General features: G+C 37.0%; 1 protein-coding gene across 1 annotated transcript in view; it reads right to left on the reverse strand.

Moving 5' to 3' along the window:
• Positions 1 to 2073: 2073 nt before the first annotated feature.
• The window catches only part of nectin4b (nectin cell adhesion molecule 4b), a 42818-nt gene continuing 17955 nt past the window's right edge, over positions 2074 to 26936 (reverse strand). The window contains exons 4-11 of the mRNA XM_038279458.1: positions 22268 to 22546; positions 18409 to 18526; positions 10863 to 11014; positions 8278 to 8449; positions 8045 to 8120; positions 7697 to 7756; positions 4785 to 4982; positions 2074 to 2889 (exon numbers count right to left, since the gene is read on the reverse strand). Of these exons, the coding sequence (XP_038135386.1) occupies positions 2593 to 2889; positions 4785 to 4982; positions 7697 to 7756; positions 8045 to 8120; positions 8278 to 8449; positions 10863 to 11014; positions 18409 to 18526; positions 22268 to 22546 (1352 nt within the window). The 3' untranslated portion in view covers positions 2074 to 2592. The remainder of the gene's footprint in view (positions 2890 to 4784; positions 4983 to 7696; positions 7757 to 8044; positions 8121 to 8277; positions 8450 to 10862; positions 11015 to 18408; positions 18527 to 22267; positions 22547 to 26936) is intronic.

Genomic DNA, 26936 nt, shown 5'->3' on the forward strand with positions numbered 1-26936 from the left:
TTTACCTCTGCATTTTAAGCCATCCCCTTGGGGAGCAGGGGGCTGCCATTGTGTGGCACCCAGGGAGCAATCAGGGGTTAAGGGTCTTACTCAGAGACCCAGAGTGGAGTCTGTGGGAGTGGGTTTTGAACTTATAACCTCACAATTCCAAGCTCTATGCCTTAACCACTAGGTTGCCTGCATGCAGGATAGACGTGAGGTTAAGTAGTACAGGGGTTTATATCCTAATGACCATTTAAAAGCTCTACATTGAAGACGGATTTATCTAGTGGAGTTTGTGTGGATCAGCAGGAAACTTGGAGTTAACCACCTTACCTAGGAGCCCATGTGCTTGGAGGTTTCACCTTTATTCCTATTTAAGCAGATTAAAGTGGATGCATTGTAGAGAAAAGGATTAGCATTTCTATAGACGTCAATGGACCATTTCACATAAAGCTAAAAGGTCATCTAGCTGCTTCGTCTTTGTTTTTCACCGCCCAAACTGCAGTCAATCATATAACCTCTTAGGTGAATCAATAACCTGTGATGCGTGTATATTAAATAAACAGCTTCATTTTTCAGTCATTAAATGGAAAAGGATGAGAAAGAACCACAGTGCATTTTAACAGCCTCTCATTGACTGTGTTTAAAATCCCATACGGTGTCATTTTAATGAAAGTTTCACATGAAGACATAAAAACAACTTCCACTGTATCCACAGAGCTTCTTCATAGTACATAAAAACTCCAGCCGCTTATCAGTGATCATTTTACTGTCAGCCATGTTTTCCAGTTCTGCCCCATTAAATCCAGACAAAAACATTTTCCTCCAGATGAGTCTTTTGATTCCAGATCCTCCTTTTAGCCTTTGGTTCCTGCAGGTCGCTGTTGATGTTTCTCATGCAGACACACCTATGAGTCATTGGCATCATGACTGCTGATTGCAAAGTCAGTAACACTGCTTTTATTCTGCAGGGGGAAAATTGCATCCTGTACATAATTCAAAACGGATATTTTAAGGAAACAAAACTTGCTTTCAAAACCTGTTTGACCCATAGAAAAAGAAAGCATGTACATTTAGCTAATTATTTACATTAGAGAATATAGTTTATGTAATAGTAAATACAGTCAGAAAAAAAATCCTTAAACCATCTTTGTTTTCTCTTTTTTGTTCATTGTATTATTCAGATAACATACCTGTATGATGAAATATTGAGGAAAACAAAGGGCATTTAATAATTCATGACTGTGTAGTAAACTAGAGGCTCAGGCTAGAAAAATGATCTAATTTCTTTCTTTTTGTACAAAATGTATAAATACATTTTATTTTAACACATAAAAGAAGCAATTATTCTTGGTTTTGCTATATTATATTATCCATAGTATGATTATTAGTTATAAAATCTCATTTATACCATTAAAAATTATGATTTTGAGAAACAAACAAACAAAAAGAAATAGAATAAACACTCGTTAATTACAGTGGTTTTTGTAAGTGCTGATTTTCAACTTGATCGACTAAAAAGGTGGCTGATTGGGAAACTATAACGGAGCATTAGGGCAAGACTAAAAGAAGACTAAAAGAAGAAAGCATTAATGAGAATAAAGTCATTCTCTTATGACTTTATTCTCATAATATTACCAGAAAGAAATCAGAATTTTATGAGATTAAAGTTATGAAATCATAAAGTCGTCAGAGTATTATTCCTTGCAGAAAAAAATCTTTTACCCATATCTGATCAGTACATCCAGACTACCAAACAGCAATCTAATCTCCATTTGTGTAACATAATAACCTAATAATCTGATGCTGATCTGCTAAAAGGTTTATTATTTCATTATTTGTAAAACTTATCCAAAAGTAAACCTTCAGAAGCTTCTCAAATTCCTCATAAAAAAGGGGAATGCTTCATATTTTTGCAGAGCAACAGTAGAGCGATCCCTAAGCTGCACTTCAAATAATCTCTGATTTCTCTTGATTAATCCACTAAATTCGTTTTTTCTAACTTAGTTTCAATATAAAACTTGGAAAATTGATGAATAATGAAAAAGCCCTTTTATCAACCTCTTGTAGTGAACAGCCCTTTTTTTTTTCTTTTTTTGCTGCAGGGCCTTCATTGTGCAAAACATGTAGCCCATTTTTTTATTTCACATGCAAATTAGCAACAGAAAACCAGCTGGAAGTCCAACGGACGGAACTATTTCTTTTCCCTCTTTTTTTGGAGTGCCGGTGCCTCCCCATTTTAGAACGTTGCCCTGGGCAGGAAGCCACATTGCCCATATTTAAGCCTAGCACTAATGCAGAGGCTTATTGTTATTAAAAATACATTCTTAAGATAATGTATTCCAGCTACTAAAAGGCTCTAAAACAAGCAGATGTAACTGCAATCACCTCTTTCTATGGGCAGTTTGGGGGCAGAGGTAAAGCTAAATGAGAAAGCAACCGTTTGCTGTGATGGACGGGAATTTGTGGAGCTTAAACACCTGCAATTGTCCTTTTTAGTGTTCTGTTTCATAAAAGTTAAATACTTGATAATTCAAAAATCACAGTCTGTCAGTGCAGGAAGGCCAGGAGGTTTTCCACATGTTCAAATGATGATAGAAAGTCTGAGGTTCAGATAATCTGCGGTCTGTAATATTGGTTGCTTTGCAGCAAAATGGCAGTGGGTCTCTCGATGGGCCTCAGGACCCCATTTCTGGCATAAAACATTTTGCTGAGAGTCTTCGAAAGGTGCTGGGAACTATTTCCATCAGAATCCTCCTGCCCATCTGTTGTGGACGATTCAGGCATCGAGTCGTCTTCTGGTAGGGAGCCACCTTCCTGCAGGTGGCCCAGATCAGGCTCCTTACACCCGTTAGCTTCATCCTGCTGATTCTTCAGGGGAACCAGAGATGAAGGGAGACCAGAATCCTGGAAGAAATAACACAAAAAGGAATAAAATATACAGTAGGGGGTGGAAATATCTGCGTCATTACTCCTAAATGTCTCCTGATTTTCATTGTTTCCTCATTAGGTTTTAGTTCATTTTTTGGTTCAGCTTCACTAGTCACAATCAAAAACGGATTATTGCAAAATCTGTAGAGTCAAATCACTTAAACAGAACCTGTCTGACAATATGAAGGTGGCTTAAAGATCTTAAAAAGGAATATGTAATAGTACCCCAGTCTGAAGAAATACAGAGACAGGTGAGAAAAAAAGCCATCAAGTAAATGAAGCTGCAAACTGTAAAACAAAAGAAAAAAAAAAAGAGTTTTGGACTGCTGCAAACTACGGCAAAAACTATTATCTACAGATTGGGAAAATATCAAATGGTGGGGAGCCTCGTTAGGGGTTGCTGACGGACTTGCATCAATCACTCATCCAGGGGATCACAAAATGACCAACATTAGACCCAGGTTCGAATATGACCTGTGGTCCTTTGCGCATGTCTCTCCCCCTGCCTCATTCTCCCTTTCCTGTCAGCCTACCATCAAAAAAACAAGCCACTAGTGCCGCAAACACAAAAAAAAAAAAAAAAAAATTAAACCACAATCATCATCTACAGCGATGTAGACCTCAGATATGTTCATGATTTTACCATACAAACAACACAACATGGCCTCCATGGGAATGTTGAGACCAAATCCACTTCTGACCACTTATTTCTAAAGCGCCAATCATCTCAAGACACTGTACAATTCAACCAGATCATACAGTCAAATTGATTCAAAGTTTTCTATTCAAGTAAAAAACAATTGATAGCATCGACTCATTGACTCGAATGCAATCCCTTACACTAAGCATGCTTATAGCGACAGTGGAGAGGAAAAACTCCCTTTTAACAGGAAGAAACCTCCAGCAGAACCAGACTCAGTGTGAGCGGCCATCTGCTGAGGCCGACTGGGGTTCAAGGAGACAGAAGCAGAGACACAAAATGCAGCTGTAAAAGGTTGCTCATCCACAAAAACCTTGGAGGAGATGCCATAAATTTGAAAAGCATTTAGGAAAAATAACATGACACTGTTATGCTCTGGGGCTACTTTCCTTAATTAGGATCTTTTTAATAGTTGGTATAATAAATTGTGCACTGTAGCAGTAAACCCCGAAGACAAAAGTTGAGCTGATGCGTCCCCGTGTGACGCAGCAGGACAGCAATCCAAAGCACTAGGGCTGAAGCAATTAATCTGATTAATTGATTAATGAAATAATCATCAACTGATTCAGAAATGGATTAATCATTAACTGGAGTATAGAGACTCTAAAACAGGTCAACCCACCTTGAGCAACAATTATACCACAATAGTAAAAAAATATATAAATATTTTGCATTTAAGATGGAAAATCTTAGCATCTGTCAGTATGCTCTATCCAGAACTAAAATCTTTATTTTCACTTGGTTTAATTTCTAAAAAAGTCTTCTTTAAGGAACCTTTTGCTTTCAAATTATGAATCCATTAATTGAACAAATAATCGACAGATTAAATTGTTAGTTGTAGCCCTACAAAGCAAATTAGCAAACCGTTTTAGAACTACAAATGTTTAATTTTAGAGTTTATATTTTGGTCTGTTTAATATTTTTGTTTTGCACATAGGGCCAGGTTGATTTTGACACATTTTATTTTGTAAACTAGATTATTATTTTAAAACTGCATGTTGAATTGTTTCTTTATCGAATTGAAAGCTTGTTTTAAACATCCAAGTGTAAAAAAAATCAGGAGAAATTTGTTTAGGCATCTTTGTCTGCTATTGTCTTTCCACCTCATCTCTATCAAACCATCTATAAACAAAACTGCATTTCAGTCTAAAGTCTCAGTTGTGACTCCTACCAGCGACATGTTGCTGCTCTTCACATTGGACTCCACCTTTTTCCTACGCTCCTTCTCTCTGTTCGTCTCACTGACTCTCATGCTCTCTGTTTCAACGTTCCAGACGACAGGACGCCCGCATTCATCCCACGTTACATCCGCTGCGGGTCCCCACCTCTCAGCCAAAGTGGACTGGCTGCACCTGTGGGCGGTGCGGTCCTGCAAACATTCATAAATCTTGAGTTTAACAACAGTTTGCACGTTAAAAACACCCACTTTAATGTATTTTATAAAATTTAGAGAAACAACCCAAACACCAGTCAATATTTAGATATGTTTAATGGTTATTTACAGCCCAACCTAGCTTTATACCACTACTGTATACCTGATAAGTGTCACTAATGTTCTCTAATAATACTCTGTATTCTCTCATTTAAATAACTTTCTAAAAAAAACTATTAGACTTAGCTTTTAGCAGATCTGTTACATAAAAGCAAAACACTGCTTCTGATACAAAAAAAAAAATAGAAACATGTCAAGTAGATTAGAACCAGTTTAGCAGCTTAGTAGATTAAATGATTTAGTGTGAACTCATACTTTCTCCGAAGATCTTTTATCTTGAATTAAAATATGTGTGGAGGATGAGTTTCTCCTCATGCTCCGATAACTGCTTCTTTATTATAAACACTTTTTACCCCAGCATTATTATTCAATGAAAAAACTTGCTTTGAGGGAAGGAAGAAGAAGAGAATGAAAAATAGAAGGATCTTACACAGATCATCCCATGGATGATACACTGGAAAAACGATCTAGAAATTAAGTGTATTTACCCTTAATTTGAGTAGGTAAATGAAATAGTTTGCCAATTGAGTATTTTTCCTCTTAAAATAAGATAATTAATTTATATGCACTTGAAATAAGACAATGCAATTGTGTTTTCTTATTTTAAGTATTAATTATCTTGTTCCATTGGCAAAATGTCTCTTTTATCTCCTCAATCCAAGAACAAATGCACTTATTTTAAGAAAAAATGACTTATCTAGATTTCAATTTTTTCCAGTGTAACTCAACAGCCGGACCATCGATTCAATAGAAAGCATTGTTGGGTAGAGTAAATGTGTTGCACTGGGATGATTTAATTGTGATTCTTCTGTAAACTTAAAAAACAAAGTAAATAATTAAATAAAAAATATATTTTCTTCTGCATGTTTACCCAGAATTAGTTGATTTATCATTTTGGCCAAAACAATGTAAATAATTGTGGCTAGTGTTTAGTGGTGTGATAGCTGGTGCCTTAATAACAGAACTTTTTGACTGCTACATTATAGTATGGAAGTTTAAACCTAAAACTTGATGAGGAGGAGAGTGAAGCTTCCAGCTGCAGACAACTGCTGCATGTCGCACTAAAATAAAGCTTTTTAGTCACATAGTTATAAAGCAAAAGAGGTTTAAATAATTCCAACCAAATGATGCCGATTTAGATCTTTTGCATCAAGTAGAAAGAAGTTGCACACCACTCTGGCATATACTGGTGTTTTTAAATCCCACGGTATGGTTCTGGTTTGCTAGGTCTCTAGGTTAATGTTGTCATGCAGCCTTTCTTCTAGATCCCACAATTTAAATCTTTATCTTATGAACTATTAATGTATAAGCCTTGGATGAAGTGGTTGAAATAAACAAAGTAAATTTACTGGATTATTGTAGTTAAGTACTTTTTTTGATTTGACTTCAAAGTCAATTGTAGTACTTTCTACTCCATTACATTTCTAGAAAGCTGCTACTTACTTGTTCCTTTTGGCTCAGCTTAGCTTAGTACTTCGCTATTGCTGTTTCTCTATTTTTTTAATGTAATTTCAACATGGCAGATAGCAGCACTTAGGACTGAATTAGAACGCCACTGTTTAAGAGATTTGCATGACATTCCACAAATGTGAGAAACTCAGGGCAGTTATTATTTGTAGTTTATCCTCTCAAAACCCACCAGGTCGCCGTTTTAAAGCATTTACAACTAATAACTCAGAATGCATGAAATAACACTGGTATAATATTCATTAAAATGTTTATCACAATAACTGTCATTTTTTTTGGCATTTTTATGCTGAAGTTCTTTACAGGTGGTATAGAATCTGTAGCAGAGGTTCTACGTATCAATATATCAGGTGGTTTCTGAAAGTTACAGGTTCCTGTAAATTACTCAGAAACGTACTGATATTAGAAAAGTTCATTTGTATTTTTTAATTCTGAAATACTTTTAAATGCATGTGCTTTTGAACTATTAAGTATTTTCAAAAGTGAGTACTTCAATACTGAGTAGATGTTTGACTGAGCAACTTTTACTTAGAGTTGAGTAAGATTTGACTGTGAGTATCAATACATTTACTCAAGTACTATAGCTGAGTACTTCGTCCACCACTGCTGTGATGTCACTACTTTCTTCTTGGTGGCCATCATGCATCGTAGTAACATCAGAGTTTGTTGTTCAGTAGGTTATCTCCTCACTGCTTAACAGCTTTAGGCTGCTTTCTTTCACACTTTTTAACTCAGAAAATAAAACTATTGTGAGCTGGAATCCTCAATACAATAAAAAGGGGGAAAAAAATATGAGCTATTTTAGATTTTCTTTATTCTTTTTCTGTGAAAATAAACAAAAATATTAGTGACTTTTCTCAAAATCAAACTGCCCTAAAATGAGTTTCTCTTCTTTTTGAAATCTACTCTAAAACTCTATCATCTGTATGCATCCGCCTGCTAAAGTTGATGCATTTCATTAAATGTTATTTTCTATTATGTTCTGTGTGGATTATTATGTAACTTCACCCTTTGGAAACTTAATAAATATTCTGAGTTCTTGACATAATTCTTGTCATCCTTTAAGGGGCACAATTTAATATCTTTAATCTTTTTTCACTGATTCAGGATGTTTTGAAACTCACCAGAGACATTTGGCTGTATTTAGTACGGCTGTCCACTCTGAGCAGAGCGTAATCCTCAGGCTGGAAATATGGAGAAAATACATTTAGTATATATGAAACGAAACATTTAGTAAAAATCCTAAAAATGAACTGAGTTCCTTTAGGGTTCTATTAATAACAGCTTTCCGTCATAGCTGTGTGTCCCTTTGTTTGAAGCTGCAGTAACGTGTAATCATTGGCCTCCGTGGCAGCTGCTGACGACAGCCTGCCAGCTCCACCCTAACAGGACCTGTATGCCGACCTGATCTTTGTCTCCGGTAACCGGGGTTACTGATCTCACTGAGAAAGGTATCATACGCGTGTTTGTACCTGCATTCGGGAAACTGAGCTTGCAGAGTTGAGTCTCCTGAAGGAGGCCTGTCTTGAAAGCGTATCGATTTCATCCCTGTGTGGAAAAACAAAAAACAAGAAAACACAAGCAGCAAACTTAGACTATTTAATAAAACACAAAAAGTTTGACTGAAAATGCAGAGTTATAGAAAAGGTTAAGTGCTTTAAAGCATTTTGCATCACTCTGCAAGAGGAAAGCAGGTACAGCTCACCTGGTTTCCCGAAGCTCCATCTTCAGCATTTTGGTTTTCCTTCCATGATGCCATCGGACGACCAGGACCGCTGTGACCAGCACCAGGACCAAAACTCCGGCTGTAGTACCGATAATGATCAGCAGCAGGTTGTCCCCAGGCTCGTTCAAATCGAGTTTTCCTCTAGGTCTCTCTAAGAGAGGAAATTTACAGGCTGCTGATTAATCTCCCTTTTAAAAGCACATTTATTTTAGGCAAACCAGTGTCAAATATTTTCAAGCCTCCTATTCAATAAAAAAACAAACCCTTATATCTAAATAACTATTGCTTCACCTTTAAAACTCTACGTCAGAGCTTAAGAAGCTTGGAAATGACCAACAGAAGAAAAAACATGTGCTACTGTATTCCACCTCCTCATCAGACTGGTTTAAGGGACCAACATTGAACTATAAGTGCACCCGATGAAGTTTAATCCTTTTTCTGTTCTTTAAAACATACCGCACTTGTTACAGGCTAATAAAAAGCATTTGACTCAGTAGATTATAACATATTTTGCCGCTAATCATTACCTGATGTCACTAAGGATATGCTTCAAGGCTTCGAGGCTTTACATGGTCTCTCTAAGACTGAGTGCTGCTGATGGTATCACAATCTCTATGCTGAGGATATTGTTGTCAGTTGCTATGGAAACTCTAAGGACTGATTCCTGATTATTGCATCTGATGTTATTTAGATATATAAATATCGAATTAACTTGGCTAAAGTGCCAAAAGTAATATTACCTGTTAAATATATTACATTTACATCTATTACAGGAGTTTTCAACGTTTCCCAGGCCAAGGACCCCCAAAACTGATGGTGAGATGGAGCAGGGACCCCCTAATTATATATAGTATGAAATTGTGTTATATCAATCTGGTCCTATAGTCACTCTATTACAGATGGAGTAATGTAAGGAAAGTAATTTCTCCCTGGGATTATTAAAGTGTTTCTGATTCTGATTCCTGGTTGATGGGACAGGTGTTGTGAATGAAACGGTGCCCAGCTTGAAAGAGCTCCTGTGTGTCGCTGAATGTGTGCATTGATCATGGGCGGTTCTGGACAGGGGCCAACGGGGGCCAGTTCCCCTGTAGAACATGTCCTGACCCCTGTTAAGGCCCCTGTGCTGGAGACATAATACTCAAAGAAATTCTAATGATGATATGCGCTGAACAGACATGGTTACTGATAGGTCCTTTGGATCTATTTCATTTTTTTTCCCTTTACAAATTCAGTTTTACTAATTATTTAAAAACAATGAGGTGATAGATTCAGTGGCATTGAAATAGGATCCCAGTTTTCATCTGCAAATTGCTCTAACTTTTACAGCTGAATTTATGAGTTCTTCTTGAGTTCTGATTCAGATTTTACAGAAAACTGTAATTTTAACTTAAAATTCCAAGATTATGACTTTATATTGACCTAATAAGACATATAATTTTTATTAAACCTATTTGAATAGAAATTTCATTTCATGCAGCTCTTTTAATAAAGTCATGCTTTTCTTTGCCCCCATGAAAACACTATGGCCCCCTCCTGGCCCCCTGGTACATTTGGTCCAGAACCGGCACTGGCATTGATGACTGAAAGACATCTTCTGCCTCCATTAATCTGTTTACTACAGTGCGTTGAATTCATGTTTATATGTATTTAAAGACATTTCAATTAGTGAAAAAAATTGCAGCAGGGAATATAAAAAAAAGTCTAATCAACCAAAAATTTTGCGACCCTTTATTACATTGTGAATAAAATGTAGGTGCTATGTATTTGAAGTCTGAAGACAATTCATTGAACTGGATTTTATTGACTGATATTCTATAAAAAAAATTAATAATAAATACACATGCATGCCATAACTTTATTTTGTTTTAAATATAACTTGGAAACCACCTTCTTAAATACTAAACCTTGAGCTATCCCATTGCATTTTAATGGCATTTATAAAAAAAAAGATGTTAAAGTTGCATTTTTGCTTAAAACAAACTTCTCTTGTCTGAATTTGATTGTATCAATAAAGGTGGAAAAACATTTAAAGGAAAAGTCCGCTCATATTCAGAATTCAAACCTCTGAAAGTACTTTAAATATGAAATTATTACATGCTTTTCAATAAATAAGTATTTTTAATTCAGAGTAATTTTCATGTGAATGTGCTTTACCGGAGAAATCCATGTTTGTCAAAGAACGCTACTGCTACCTACTGGTTTGTGACGTCACGGTGCGGTATCGGCTATTGATCAAGTCCCAGTGCTGTGTCTGGTGTTTTTTCGCAATGCGCTATGATGTAAGTCATCATGTTTTTATTTTTTTACTGATTAACATTAAATTCATTAAATCACCGCCAACGTATTAGTTTGAGTTATAGATAATGATCCATTGGTTATTTCTTGCTGACTGGACTTTTCCTTTAACACTTTTTTGTTTATCTTTGCTATCCTGTGCTCAACTAAGTATACATTCAAGCACTAGTTTCAGCACCAGAGGGCAGCAAACTCATACAAGTCTACAGTATCTAATATTGTTTCCTTTTTATTTCATACATACAAAACCAGAGATTCCAAAATGGTACCTGATATTGTTAAGGTATACATCGTTTTTCCAGACCCCACATCATTCCTGACCGAACACTCATAGACTCCACTGTCATTAAGCCTGATGGCCCGTCCAAAAATGAGTTTCTCTCCAGCTATGGACACACCATCTGGTAGAGCTCCTCCTCTCCTAAGGATGAGCAAAAACATATCAAGTTAATTCTCATGTCAAAGAGAGGTGAACCATAGAGAATGCATGAGTCACCACTTGAAACAAAAAAAAGGCGTGGCCCATTTTGGCAAATGGAAAATGAAAAAGGAGGCAGAGGGTAAACAAGCATTCCAGTATTGTCTGAGTTAAGCAACAGTATCGAACACTGTTGGTTTACATCACGGAAGATATCATCCTGAATAAACTCCAGTAAAGGATTACTGTAGAGTTACCATAGAGCGAAACTACATGCGTCTGAACCAAAACCTGCTACCTAGTCATCCAAGCAGGCTAAATAAACACATGCATTGGTGGCTGTAAGCAGAGTGGAGACGGTGGAGCTGAAGAGGCATCACAGGCCACATAATGGAGCGCCAGTTTCTGATCAGGTCCACAGAGACGGTTCAGGTTGCTCAGTTGAGCTATTTAACCATCGCTTTATCCCCCAAAAATGGAGCAGGCTCGTGTTTCGTTCCTCAAAGCCCCACCTAGGTTCCCTGACCACCTTTTTTTTTTTTTTTTTTTGATAGTCACACATGGAGGTTATATCAGCAGCTAAAAAAGATCCTAATCTGGGGATCGGACTAAGATACCTTTAGCTACTTTATCTTTGACAGTGAATTATCAGCACATTGGGACAATCGGGGTTAGAGTTACTGCAGCAGGTGAAACCAAACAGTTGACAGAGCGTTACAACAGGACATATAAGATTCACAGCAGCAGCATCATAATAAGGATAAAAACAGTGAAGCAATGAAATTTCTGGGTTTAGAAATGACCTAATGCTTCTAAAAACCAGTACTTAGCTTTTTTTACTGACTAGTTGTTGAAACAGTTTAACACAGTTTCCTTGCAGAAAGAAGATCCTACATCACACCTTGATTTTAGCCCCTTTTTTTAAATTTACTTTCAAATAAGGCATGCAAGTTTAATTGGTAACACTGAATATCTAATGTAAGAATCTACAGGAGTAAATATCCATCACTGAGATGAAGAAGTTAAACTTCATGACAACATGAAAAACATTTCTTCTGCAAAGAGCTAAAGAATGTTGTTTTGGATATTTTTTTTAATTAACCTTATGAAAAAAATGTTTATAAGTCGTACTAATTTCAAGGCACTAAATAAAACACTGCAGTCAAAAGGTTGGATTATCTGTACCAATAGTTATAGTGTGGCTGTTTGGATAGGATAGTGTCAAAATACATGGTTGAAATCAAATAACATTTTCCTATGTTTAATGAACGCTGAGTTGGTCGACTCTCTGGGATTTTCATGATCGGCTGCGCTCCACATTTGGTGTAGTCAGGTTTTAAAGGAGAAGTTCGGTTTTTTACACTTTAAGCCCATTTTCTGTAGTGTCCAGGATGAAATCGAATGATCGACACCAAAATTTTGACAATTGGTCCTGTCTCTGCTTTTTGGCTCATTTAGAATCCCCCCCTGGCTGCTTTAGAATGGCTTGCATAGAGCATGTCCGATAATGTCCTTAAAACAACCTTAAACGTTCTTTTTTTAAAATATGCTACTCACCGGGTCGTCAGCGCTGTTCAATGACGTTCCAAAAAAAGTTTTGTAAAGAAAAAACGTTCCTGTAGTGTTTTATTTAGCATTTTGTAAATCCCATTGAGTTCTGTAGGAATAGTCAATATTCCGCTGCCACCGGAAACGGAAATGGGGCCTGTTTACACAGTTGTAGTCTTTTCGCTTCACTCTGTGTACTCCGACGTCGAGGTGCTAACGTCTCTGTTAAACACTTTAAAAAACTCTGAAAATGGAATACGAAAGGTGGATTCTTGATTCTCGACGTCGGAGTACACAGAGTGAAGCGAAAAGACTACAACTGTGTAAACAGGCCCCATTTCCGTTTCCGGTGGCAGCGGAATATTGACTATTCCAACAGAACTCAATGGGATTTACAAAATGCTAAATAAAACACTACAGGAACGTTTTTTCTTTACAAAACTTTTTTTGGAACGTCATTGAACAGCGCTGACGACCCGGTGAGTAGCATATTTAAAAAAAAGAACGTTTAAGGTTGTTTTAAGGACATTATCGGACATGCTCTATGCAAGCCATTCTAAAGCAGCCAGGGGTTGATTCTAAATGAGCCAAAAAGCAGAGACAGGACCAATTGTCAAAATTTTGGTGTCGATCATTCGATTTCATCCTGGACACTACAGAAAATGGGCTTAAAGTGTAAAAAACCGAACTTCTCCTTTAAAATATTCATGTCTTTATAGGTCATTCATAGTATATTGTAAACCTTAAAGTTCTGGGTTTCTTCTCCAGACCTCAGCGTGTTTCTCTAAAGTGTCTTTCAGTGAGAGGGAAACTGTATTGGCAAACTGGATGCTTCACACTAATTTCAAAATCAATTTCCACGTTCTTCTTTCAAACATTAGACTTAGACAGATTTATTTTGTCATTTTGTATACATGGGTGTATACAAAAATAAATTTAGTTAAAAAAAACTCTGGAAAATTTAATCTTTTAAAGTGCAGCCTTGAAAAACAGTGATAAAAACATTAAAAAAAAGAAAAAAATAGTAATATAAATACAATTACATCACATTACATCAGGTAATTGTCTATTATCATCCAAAAAAATAGATCAAAGTCAGGTTTTTAGACATTTATTTGATGTTCCTACTATCAAAATACGTCCTGATGGTCTGTAGGATCGGTGTCTCTCTGGATTTTCCTTGTTGTCCCCTTAAGATTCTTTTACATTCCTTCATGAAAGCCTCTGAAGGCCCCATAAATGCCTCAAACAGTTGTTGTGTTTTTTAAGTATTTCTTAGGATACCTGAAGCTGTTTGTTCAGTAAAGGTAATACAATGACCACTATACTACCCTACACTACCCTACACTACACTACACTATACTACACTACAATATACTACACTATACTATACTACCCTACACTACACTACAATATACCACAATATACTACACTACACTATTCTACAATATACTAAACTATACTATACTACACTATAGTACACTATACTATACTATACTATACTATACTATACTATACTATACTATACTATACTATACTATACTATACTATACTATACTATACTATACTATACTATACTATACTATACTATACTATACTATACTATACTATACTACACTACTAAAATGTTTCCCTACATAGCTCCTCTATGTGGTCTTTAAATCATGGCTAATCAGGACTTCAATTTGACCTCTCCTACTCTCAGATTTTTTTCTGGTTGTATGTCTTAATATGAAAATCACAAACCCTTTAGTTAAAGGATTTTTTTGTGATCCAAGAGGGTTTGACTAAAAAGGGGACATTTTCCTCATTCCTAAACCAAAGCTTGATGAAATGAACAGACTTCCTTCGTCCTCTAAACAAAAGGCCTCAGTTAGACAGCGTCAATCTTACATAAAGAGTTAGGTGGCAAAGGATGCTCAGGTTAGCGTTCATTCTATAACCGGTGGGTTGCCAGTTTAAGTCCTCCATCAATCTGTCCTTGGGCAAATACATTTCACTCGCCTTGCCTGTTTTTGGTGGTCATGGATCCGCCTGTCATTCTGCCCCAGTGCAGCTGTGGCTACACTGTAGCATCCCACTATCAGTATGTGAATGCGAATGTAAAACATTTTAGGAAGCTTGGACTTGATAAACAGTTATTTTGGTTTCTTAACAAAATACAGCCTAATAATCATAAAAATAGGACTTTGGCAACCAGGCAGAGGCAATTAGAAAAAGAAGAAAAACCTCAAATAAATCCTGATTTGTTGTTTGGAGGGAGCGACATAAGGAACCTGAAATCTCTATGTAGATAAAAGCTAGAAGATTGAGCCAAATGTTTTTTCTCCTTTAAAAAAAATCTCAGCACCATATGTGAAATAAACCTGACACTGAAAATTATGATTACTTAATGTACCCAAAAACTTTATTATTATGTGGGAACGTTGTTCCGAGAAAAACAAAACAAAAAAACTGGGATATTTTTTTGTAGTTAAAAAAAAACTAGAAAATGGCACCTTTTTTTGTCTGTGCGGCTTACAAAACTGTGCTACATATCAAAGCATCATATGTTGATCTGAAATAAACTGAAATAAAAGTTGTTTCTACTAAGTTTACAGTGAAAGAGCTAGCCTATGGCACTGACCATAGATCTGTGTGTATAGAATGTCACCAGCATAACATTTAGTATTCAAAAATAGATTTCCATCTATGTAAAGCAGAAAAACTTTTCCTTTAAGTTGTATAGATATGTAATCATCTGGATCTGTCGTGAGAACAGAGAGCCAACATGCTAGCATTAGCTAAATCCTTAGCTAAAACACAAATTTATTAAAAGACTGTCGCTGTATGTGTTGTTCAAACCTATGGAGAAAATTATAAAGTTAAATCTAATTGGGGTGTTGAGCCTCAGTTAGAGATATAGTAGCTTTATTAAGGTAGCCAAGTTTGCACTGAGCAGCAAAGCCCTTTTATAGCAAGCTTACAGTAACAGCCATTCAAAATGGCTCCTCCCGGTCAAACACCAGCAGAATGGCAGCCCACTTCCCTGCAACTCCCAGCAGAATCCCCTACAACTTCCAAGCCTTCCCCTTGGAGTGCATTTTTTCACTCTGACTCCACCCTTTCACTGAATTACAGGGTCTGACCAGGTGATAACACTTCTCTTTAGATCTTAATGTCCACAAATCATGACAGAAAGAATATTTTAGTACAAAGATTGACGTTTAAAAAGGAATTGTAGGGGACAAGTCAAGGAAAGTGAGGACATTTTGAATGGCTGCTACTTTACAGAGAATTATGACAAAATATCAGGGTTTCTGCAAACATTACTAAATTTATTGATCTAAATATAGGGTCTTAAAAAGTATTTTTGCATAATACATTTAAGTTTTATCAAATCTTCTGAACCTAGTGTTATATCCTGGAACTAGTGGTTTTTAGTCTTTGACTTTCATGCCGGGGACCTGGGTTATGAATCCCATGAAGGGAATCCAACATAAAAACTTCAAGTAATAAGCAACTAGTCATGACCTGAATATGGAAGCAGCCAAAAGGACACAAACGTTCTCCTGAAGGGGAGAACATGAATATCACCTATAGTACATCTACATTTTTATACCTTTATGAAGGATATCCTAAAATGTCTGTCACTTTCAGTAAAAAAAAAAAAGAGTTAATGGTGTACAGAAAATCTTTTTAAGTAACTAAAGGTATAGAGGATGATCTTTTATTTCCGGGTGGATCATCTAAGTGGTCCTCCTAATTGTCAATCATTCTGTTGACATGTTTACGTAAGGCCATACTACGTGCTCGTCCCTTTAGCAATCTTTTTCTTGCATGCGCACTTTCAGGCGTATATGTGTGGTGAGCTACGGTTTCAGACAGTCATTGAAGCTCAAACTTTCTCACCACGGTTTTTTGAAAGTGACCGAGGGTCGTAAGAGAAAAAATGTATCTACGAAGTGTATGAGAAGAAAAGAAAGGCCTCAGAAGAGGCAGATATATTCCGGAATGCTTTCCGCGGAGAGCTCTCCTCGCAAAGCATTATGGGATATGCTGTCACAGCGACTAATAACAAAGATGGTGCAGGCACCACACAGTGGAGCACGAGTTACGTGACCAACAGTTAGCAAAAAGCAGTGGTCATCTGTTTAAATGGTAAGTTAAGTGAGTTCTTTATTTTTTAGCGTTTTATTGTCATTACACTGTCACAAGTACCTTGGGGAGCAGTGGGCTGCCATTGTGCAAAGACCCTCAGAGACCCACAGTGGCAGTCTGTGGGAGTGGGGGCTTGAACTCAGAACCTCAGAACTCCAAGCACAATACCCTAACCTCTAGACCGCCACTCCCCAAAGTAGGCATTAACATGAAGGGTATTGCCTAAGGTACACCCAGCTCAATCCCCCAAGCTGGGATACAAACCCAGTCTTCCTGTTTGCAGGCAAGTGACTTACAACTTGAGCTAGCCAGCCGCAGTTCACTATAAAGTCCACGATCTAGTCCCCGCTCTATGTAGTGGGGTAAGGTAGGACCTTCAAGAACAGTAAGCTTGTATGAGTTATGAGAACACAACTTTTAAACAGAGTATGCACGAGGAAAAATTTTCTTGTGCATGCTAGACGTTTCCTCTCGGGAACGGGTACAGGGTTGTACATGTACTTTTTTTTTAAATGGAGAGGGTGGGTCTTTTAAAAAAAATCATGAAAATCCTTTACAATACCTTTAAGTAAGATACTGCGAAAGAGTAAGAACACGGGAGCTAAGTTTGAGTCTCTTAACTCGCCTCAAACACAGTTCAATAGTCATTGTAACTAAAATCGTCCTCCGCTATATCCATTGCTTAAACTTTGTTAACTTTGTTGCAGTGTCAGATTTGGGTAAAAGGCTAAATTTTATTTTAGTAACATCTTTACCAGGACACACTTAATTTCTAATCTGAAGAGAAATACTTGATTAGATCAAATGTAGGGTTCCTCAAGCTTAAGAATAATAAATAACAATTGATCTAAATCTATAAGGTCTGTAATGTTTCCACCTCTATTATGTCTAAGCATAGAGAACTGAAAGCTTTATGTCTGGGAGCTAATCTGACACCAAAGCACATCTTTTCCACATTAATACCTAAAAGCAGAGAAAGATATACAAGATTCAGCTGCTCCTCTGTAAGTCTCCAATCTAACATTCAACCTCAGCCCAAACAATGTTTGTTTTTTTGGAGACAAATCCGATTAGATTTTAGAGGTGGAGTTTGGCAGACCTTTTCCTGCGCTGAAATATAAGAGGATTGATCATATTTTTATATCCGATTATTGTTCCAAAGCAGGTCAGCAAGCTGGGACACATCTGGCTCCTGATTTAATTCTTATTGATATCTGAGGATCGCCCCCCTGTTTAAAGATTCTCCACCCAGCTTTTGACGACAGAGTGCAGATGCAGAGATGTAATGGCTGCTACAGTGTCTCTAATTAAAGCACAGACCCTGTGTTTTTAGCAGACATTAGAGTGATATTTAAAGCGCTGCTCTGTGATTAAGTGCTTAGCATGCGTCTCCTGCTCTTCCTCATATCGCTGGTTCCATCCCTCATGTGAAACAGTCTCCCTTCCAAGAATATCTCACTTCACTTTTTGCAACTCGACACCACTGCTTGTGAATTTCACATAAAATTGAAGAGAAAAGGAGATCCCACATTTAACCCAACTGCAAACACGTTGTTTTGTGTCTCTGTGTAATCCTAGTGAGGGTGGCTTATATGCGTTTTTAGTCACATTCCAGCAGCGTGTAAAGAGCTATTTAGTAGCACAGGGAGCTAGATTAACGTGTAATTGTCGGAGCTAAAATAGTGGTTTGTATGTTATGATGACGCTACCATGTCCAGGTGACTTTCTGAGGTTCAGGGTTTCCTCTGCCTTCGCACACCAGCTCAGCCTGCGTCAGTCCAATGTACCAGTAGTCTGTACGGGTGGAGATGATGGGATCTGGGGGGTCTGAAACAAAACAATCACACAAGCATACATAAAATGTAACATAAAGCATTATATGTTTTTAGTAAACTATGAGAAAACATATTTTGCAAATGAGTGAAATCCATTTTTTTTCTAAGCACATGTAAATAAAGACAAATAGGCATGTAAAACAACAGCAAAACATATTTAAAAAAGGATATTATGATAAAATCAACCCTAACCCCATGGATATTTAGAAGTGTACAAAGTTAAAATGGTGGAGAAGTCACACTTACACACATATTAAAAGCACAAAGGGCTGCCTAAATCAACAGACATGACATGATTAAAGGATGGATCACATTTTTAAAACCTTTAGACCGGACAGATTTCTCCCTTTGGATCTTGCAATGTTTGTTTGCTTTGTTTTTTATTAATTTAAGATAACCATTAAATTTACTAACATTTAAGAAACTGGTGAGTTTTAAGATTGTTAAACTGGAAGTTTAAAGATTGATTTTAGAGCACAGCCCCAAATTTCCCTCCTTAACTTAGGATTATATAAAAAAAAAAATATTTATTCAGAACCTACTTTATCAGAACAATATGACCTTTCAAAGGCCTTAGACTCTAGATTACCAAAGCTGGAGCCTTTATTCACAAATAAAGACAATTTTGAAAAGTAAACCTTCTTAGGAGTCCTAATTCTACCACCTGGGTGCAACCAACAACCCTTCCAGGAGGTACAAAAGAACCCAGAACAACATCTAAGGCTCCCTTTCCCCAGATCAGTGTTTATGATTGAGGATTCAATGCCAAAAAGGCTGCTAGAGAAAAATCCTTTCTCACATTTATAAACCTGAATTGTTTCTCAAAAATAGTCTGTGGACTGATGAAACAATAGTGGAAGTGTTTGGAAGGCATGTTTTCTGTTTGCATAAAATTTGCAGCAGGTCAGAAAAAGAACAAGTCAACACTCGGCGGTGGTAGTGTGATGCTCTGGGAGGCTTTACTTCTACATGGCCTGAACATACTGCAACCCTGAGCTCTGCTTTCTAGCTGAAGAACCTTAAGGAGAATGTCTGATCAACAGTTTGTGGCCTGAAGCTCATGAGCATGCATGAAAATGCTCCAAGAGACACTAGTAACACTGCTTTTATTTTGAATTTCCTTTGCACAAACCACAAGCATGTCGGTGTTTCAATCCAGGCTTTCAGTTTTATGATTATCTTGAAAACCTGCTTGTCCAAAGTCCATTGTTGCTTTGTTTGGAAACGTGCGTTTTTCTACTTGCATGAATAGATCTGTGTGCTACCTGGAAGTTTCTCTTTCTTTTTTTTGTGGCAGCACACCAACCTTAACCATATTACTGTAACCTAACGTGCTAAAGTGGAAATAAATAAAATGGTCTCCTGGTCTTGTTAAATATAATGTTGTTTAATTAAATTGCAATTATATTGCAAATGCAATTAATGGAGACCTTTCTGCTTAAAAAATGCTTCTGTAAATTTGTTTTAAAAACAATATATATATTTAAGCTTCTCAAAATTATACCAAGTGATTCAGAGTGTGAACCACCATAGATGTCAAGTTTATGAGTCAAGTCCACACCTTAACTAGTCAATCATGTCATAAACAAAGAAAGAAAACGTGTAAAACCCAAAGAGGCCTGATAAATAAAGAAAGAGTCACGAATGGAGGCTATCCATGCTTTCCAGCTGAAATTAATCCAAGTCTGATTGATAACATTTACTTATATCAGCAGGAATATCTGAATTAATACAATTCGAGGAAAGAGGCAGATTTACCAGGAACAGGAAGATCTTAACAAAGCTGGCATAGAGCCCAGAAAAAATCTTCTAAGCAGGAAGAAAACATTCAGTTCGGTGGCTGCTCATTACAAAGAAAGACTTCCTTAAGGGATCCAGCTATGAGCTGGATCGCTCATCTAAATGTCATTTAAACATAATATACATGTGTCTGCTTTCTATTTAAGGTGCAGCAGCAGGTAAAATTGCATCTTGAAGCAAACAATCGGAAGTGAAGATTAGCACATTTAAAAAAGATGATGGAAAAAAGTCCAGGTCCAGTTAGAACGAGCAAATATAAAGGAATCCATAAGGTTAAAATGACATATTGCAAACCATGCAGATTTTGTTCATGTTTTATGAGTTTTTCATTCATTTGGATCATTAAGGAAATATCTACTACACAAACTAAAGGGCTACATTGTAAGGAACTGAATGTAATCAAAAATATAAAATCCCTTGTTTATTTTTCCTAAATATTTATTTTTAATCTACCAATTATTTCAATCTTAAATGTTTTCTGAGTCTTCTAATGTAGAGAGATTTGCTTCCAAATTACAAGAAATGGAAACTGAGCAACTCGGGAATCTTAATAGTAATTTTCTAGCATCAAACAAAGTTGGTTTTACTGACTAATTTTACTGATATGACATTTTTACAGACACTCTTCTGTATTCTTTATAAATTCAAAGCACAATCCTTAACTAAAGGGAGTTGATTAGGTTTCTTTTTTTGACTGATTTTCCTGCTGAATGACGAGTGATGACTAACCAACAGTTTTCTGGATGACGCCTATTGAAAATATTCTGCTTGAAGAGACCATAAAATCCAAAATGGCCTCTGGGAGATTTAGGAGAAAAACAAGCCCACAGCATCACGGGCCTTCTGTCATGAGCTGCTCCTCCTTATTCAGCTTTTTCTCTACACCACATCACCTAGAGCTCCATCTTTGTCTCATTTGAATAATGCAAATGCTTCCAGTTAGACTCCCTGTACTGTTCAGCAAACTCCTCCTGTTAACATTTGCAATGGTAGGACAGAAATGTATTATTCCTCTTATGCTTAAAAAACAGAAATTAACTCTTTGCATTTAACCCATCCCCTTGGGGAGCAGTGGGCTGCCACTATGCAGTGCTCAGGGAGCAGTGTGGGATTAAGGGTCTTGCTCAGGGACCCAGAGTGCAGGCTGCAGGGATCTAACCGGGTACTTGCAACCTTCTCAGAGCACAAGCGCACTGCTTTAACCACTAGGTCAACAGTCCCCCAAAAATAGATGGTTACTAAAAACAACAAGCAGGTTTGCATAACTATTCTTTGCTGCAGTTTCCAAACAGAGCGCTTTGATATTCACTACTTACTGTAAAGATACACAACAATCCTATTATAGCCTTGTTTGTTAGAGTTCCAGCAGTTAAACATTATCTGCTTCTTGAAGCTTTTTACTGATTTAAGATGAGCAACATAAACCTGTCTTAGTTAACTGTGATGTTATTTTGTTTTTCCTGTTTTAAAGAGTAGATAAAATTATTGGGACCCTCAGTAATACTCATTTCACAAAAAGATATAGACGTGTTAGTTTTGTTATTACAAATTAATTAAGTGTTTATTAAAATGTTTTAAACAAGACTGCATACTTATGCCCACTGATACTGACTGCAACTATACATTTGAATGACCAAACAAGATAAGACTAAAAATTCATTCATTTTTGTAGTAGCCCCTCCCTCTCGTCTTTATACTAGGTATTTTAAAAGCGATATAAGGCTTTAAGATCAAATTTAGAAATGACTAAACATTTTGCAAAATGACTCATTTCTTTAAAAAGGTTGAGGATATCTATTAATACAAACGGCTTTAATAAAGTCCTTCATTTCCTTGTTTTGACTTTGTCTTCTCTTCAATAACAGGATCATCCCACTGCAGAACAATAATAACAGATATCTGAATGAGTCTATTTCATCGGTTCTGTACTTACACTGCACCACCAGGTTGTTAGAGATCCTGCGTGGTTTCTGCAGGCCGGGATGCCACACCAAGCAGTCCAGCTTCTTCCCGTTCATGCTGCGCAGCGGGTGGAGCGAGTAGTGGCTGGACACTGACCCACCATCGTTAGTGCGGTTGTTGGAGTGGCCTGGCAGGTCGGTGTCCCACGACAGCTGAGGGGGGGGACGACCTACGGCCCGACAGGAGGCAACCACACCGTAAGGCTGGCCTTCCACCAGATGCACAGGATCCAAGGAGGAGATGGGTAATGCTAAGGAGACAAGAGAGATCCTTGTCAGAATGACTCATTGTTCAGCAAAGGAAATAGTTTATTATCATTTTTTAATCCATGTTTGTTTATTATGCTTAAAGTGATAATGCCACGTAACACTGTGACCAAAAATATTCATTTTATTTCAGGGATTACTATAAAGGTCTGAACTCATTGTCCACAGATGATGCATAGAGATGGCATTCCTGGCCTTTCAGCTAACATAAGGAGGTTACTGTTCAGACTTTAGCCTAGTTGAACGTTTTCATTGAAGACACAAAGGGTGCTGTCCACCTAAAGGAAGTGCAGCTTTTGCAAACAATAAGCAGTTTGTAATAGCACACCTGCTCTTGTCCAGCCTTTTCCACGTGCTGCAGTGAAAACAAGAATACTATATTGTGTTGTTTATCATCAACAGAGCAACAACACGTCAAGGAAACGTGGCAGCATCATGCTATGGGCTTACATAAATGGAAGAGGAATTATGGTCAAAGTGAACATGATACCAGTTCATTCTTTTTTTAATAGATATGTTTATTTAAAATGACACAATTAACATTTTAAATTTGTGCATTCAATTTTTATAAAGAAACTGATATAAAGATAAGCCCCACCCACTCTCTATATAAGAATACATGCAGTAAAAAAATCAGATTACCACTTACATTTCAGAAATGAGATCAGAAATGAACATAAATCAGCCCCTCAGAATCAATGTCATTAGAAAGGGAATCAATGTTTGATCAAATTATGTTAAAATCTGTGGAGAATCTATTAGGAGTAAAAACTTGTTGATCCAATGTTTCTGGTTTGGAGGCACTGTAGATTTCCAGTTTTTTTTTTTTTTTTTTTTTTTGTATATACCTTTCTACAGCAGAGGATGCAAAAAAAAAAATATCTTTTGTAAGGAAGTAGTTTCATAGATGTAGCATCTCCAAAGATCCAGATCTTAGGATCAAGACCCAAACAAAAATTCCTCTGACTTTAATAGACCCACAGTATTCCAGCAGATTTGCTTTTATACACAACTCCAAAGCATTTAGACAAAGACATCTTACACCTTAGACATTTGTTAGCAACACCAACAACCCGTTATTCCATCTACTGACCATAAATATGTAAAAATACCACATTTTAGATGTTTAATTGATATCCATATCAATGAGTTTTGATACAGAACCTTAAACTGTCTGCTGGAAAGCTTTATAAAAGTCATTTCTTTAAGAAAGTTTAGAACAACACATATGTTTGCTTGTCAGTTTTTTGTCAATTAATGATAATTTTTTAGCTTGCAAAAGATGAAGTTGTAACATGTGAATATCAACTTGGCTCGGAGCTCGTCTGCCTGGCTGTGTGTTTCCTGGACGGGGCCGCCTTTTACAGCTGCTTTTTGTATCTCTGCTGCTGTCTCCTTGAACCCCAGTCGGCCTCGGCAGATGGCCGCTCACACTGAGCCTGGTTCTGCTGGAGGTTTCTTACTGTTAAAAGGGAGTTTTTCCTCTCCACTGTCGCTACAAGCATGCTTAGTGTGAGGGGTTGCCTTTGAGTCAATCAATCGATATAATCAACTGGTTTTCCTTAGATAGAAAACTTTGAATCAATTTGACTGTATGATCTGGTGAACTGTAAAGTGCCTTGAGATGACATGTTGTGAATTGGCGCTATAGAAATAAACTGAATTGAATTGAACTTTGAAGATCAACTGTACATATATTCAAGAACAGGGAAGTCTTTCACTTATATAAAAACAATTGATATTGGACCTAATTGATTTCACAATGGAGAAACTAAATCTCTGCATTTAACCCATCCATCAAAAATAAAAATATGTTAGAACTGTATATTTACAGTCATTTTTACTTTTTCTCAAGGCTGCACTTTTAAAAAGATGAAATTGAACATTGAGCTGTTTCCAAATGAAATTTCTTTTTGTTTACACTTTTGTAAACAAAATTACAAATAAAATCTGTCTAAAGTCTATCCCCTTGGGGAGCAAAGAGCTGCCATTGTGTGGCGCCTGGGGAGCAGTGTTGGGTTAAGGGTCTTGCTCAGGAACCCAGAGTGCAGGCTGTGGGGATCGAACCAGGTACATCTCAGAGCATAAGTGCACTGCTCTAACCACTAGACCAAAACTCCCCTTTTTAATAGAATAAAAAGAAACAAAGAAGAGAAAGAGCAAAGTAAAGGTTGAAAAAGTCTCTTAAACTATTCAGTTTTGATGATCTGACTTTTTGTCTTTGCCTGCATTTCACACAGCATTCCAAATTTTGGGGTGAAAAAGAGCAGTTTGTAATCTGAGTGAGGAACACTAGGATTTACCTGCTGTAGTTTTTGCATCGTTTAGGATTGAATTTCACTTCATTTCAGCAGTTTCAACAGAAACTCGCACACTTCTTTCCAAAAACATAACTTGGTTCATCGGAATGGCATCTGAGCAGGATTTTTTTCTTACAGTGCATCTAAAAAGATTTACACATCAACACTTTTGTTTTTGCTTTCTACCCAGCTGCTTTAACATGGCTGTGATTCACAGGGATTCACACGATCTCCTGGTAAATCTCTGCACAGGCGATAGGATTATTAAAAAAGCAATAGCAACAAAAGCTGTTTTGGTTTAATTTATAAACCCAAAACAAATGAGATCACATTTTTTTTTCCACATCTGCCAAATAAAACCGGCAGCAAGGGTTCAGTGTCTTCACATGTTGATGAGAGGTTGCCTTTTAGAACGAACTATAGCAAAAATTAGATGTCTACTTTAGAATAAATTACATTTTTAATGTGTGTTTTGGTGCTGTTCTGTTTTATTTCTTTTTTTTTTCTGCAAAGATTTAGGTAGCAAATCGAAAAAATTTGCCTTCTGGTATGAAAATATACTTTTTAATTATTTATTTTCTCTATGAGACATTGAACTGGGCTGCCTGTATTTTAATAGAGCTTTAAATGTTAAAGTGATTCTAATTTGACATACCGGTAGTTACTCCTCCAGGACCAAAACCTGCTTCAGCCAGTTGGTTCAGTTCCAGGCTGTCATAACAAGTGTTTAGAACACCTCCTATACAGATATTTTACATGCAAATTCTCCTCCTAAAGCCAAATGTGACAGCTTTCAGAGAATTTGGATCTAGCGCTCGTCGGTTACCCGTCTGTGTGCATTTCTGCAGCATCTGATCCAAGGCAAGCCAGAACAAGTCTTTAAGCTGAGAGTATTGCCCATAATGATGTCTGGCAGCAGAAGGAGATGATCAGAAGCAGATAGCATCGCTCTAATATTTATTTCTTAAAAAAAGGATCCGCCCATCATTTTTTATTCCCACAGCTGCTGAGAGGGCTTAATGAAATACCTCATGTGGTTCGATCAGGAAGTAAAACAACCCACAAAAAAGAAAAAAAAAACAATAGAAACATTGTAGTAAAGAATTATGAGAAAACAGCAATTGTCAAAGAAAACCATTTTCCAGAAGACTAATTTGCTTTGTTTTTTTATGTAATTACAGGTGCTGGTCATAAAATTAGAATATCATGAAAAAGTAGATTGATTTCAGTAATTCCATTTAAAAAGTGAAACTTGTATATTATATTCATACATTACATACAAACTCATATATTTCAGATGTTTATTTTGTTTAATTTTGATGATTACAAATGACAACAAATGAAAATCTCAAATTCATCATATCAGAAAATTAGAATATTGTGAAAAGGTTCAAAATTGATGGCCCCTGGTGCCACACTCTAATCAGCTAATTAACTCAAACCACCTGCAAAAGCCTTTAAATGGTCTTTCAGTCTAGTTCTATAGGCTACACAATCATGGGGAAGACTGCTGACTTGACAGTTGTCCAAAAGACGACCATCGACACCTTGCACAAGGAGGGCAAGACACAAAAGGTCATCGCTAAAGAGGCTGGCTGTTCACAGAGCTCAGTGTCCAAGCACATTAATAGAGAGGCGAAGGGAAGGAAAAGATGTGGTCGAAAAAAGTGTACAAGCAAGAGAGATAACCGCACCCTGGAGAGGATTGTGAAACAAAACCCATTCAAAAATGTGGGGGAGATTCACAAAGAGTGGACTGCAGCTGGATTGAGTGCTTCAAGAACCACCACACACAGACGTATGAAAGACATGGGTTTCTGCTGTCGCATTCCTTGTGTCAAGCCACTCTTGAACCACAGACAGCGTCAGAAGCGTCTTGCCTGGGCTAAAGAGAAACAGGACTGGACTGCTGGTGAGTGGTCCAAAGTCATGTTCTCTGATGAAAGTAAATTTTGCATTTCCTTTGGAAATCAATGTCCCAGAGTCTGGAGGAAAAGAAGAGAGGCACTTCATCCACGTTGCTTGAAGTCCAGTGTAAAGTTTCCACAGTCAGTGATGGTTTGGGGTGCCATGT

This window comes from Cyprinodon tularosa, unplaced genomic scaffold (assembly GCF_016077235.1).
Source record: "Cyprinodon tularosa strain WSP-4 unplaced genomic scaffold, ASM1607723v1 ctg102, whole genome shotgun sequence".
Classification (NCBI taxonomy): Eukaryota; Metazoa; Chordata; class Actinopteri; order Cyprinodontiformes; family Cyprinodontidae; genus Cyprinodon; species Cyprinodon tularosa.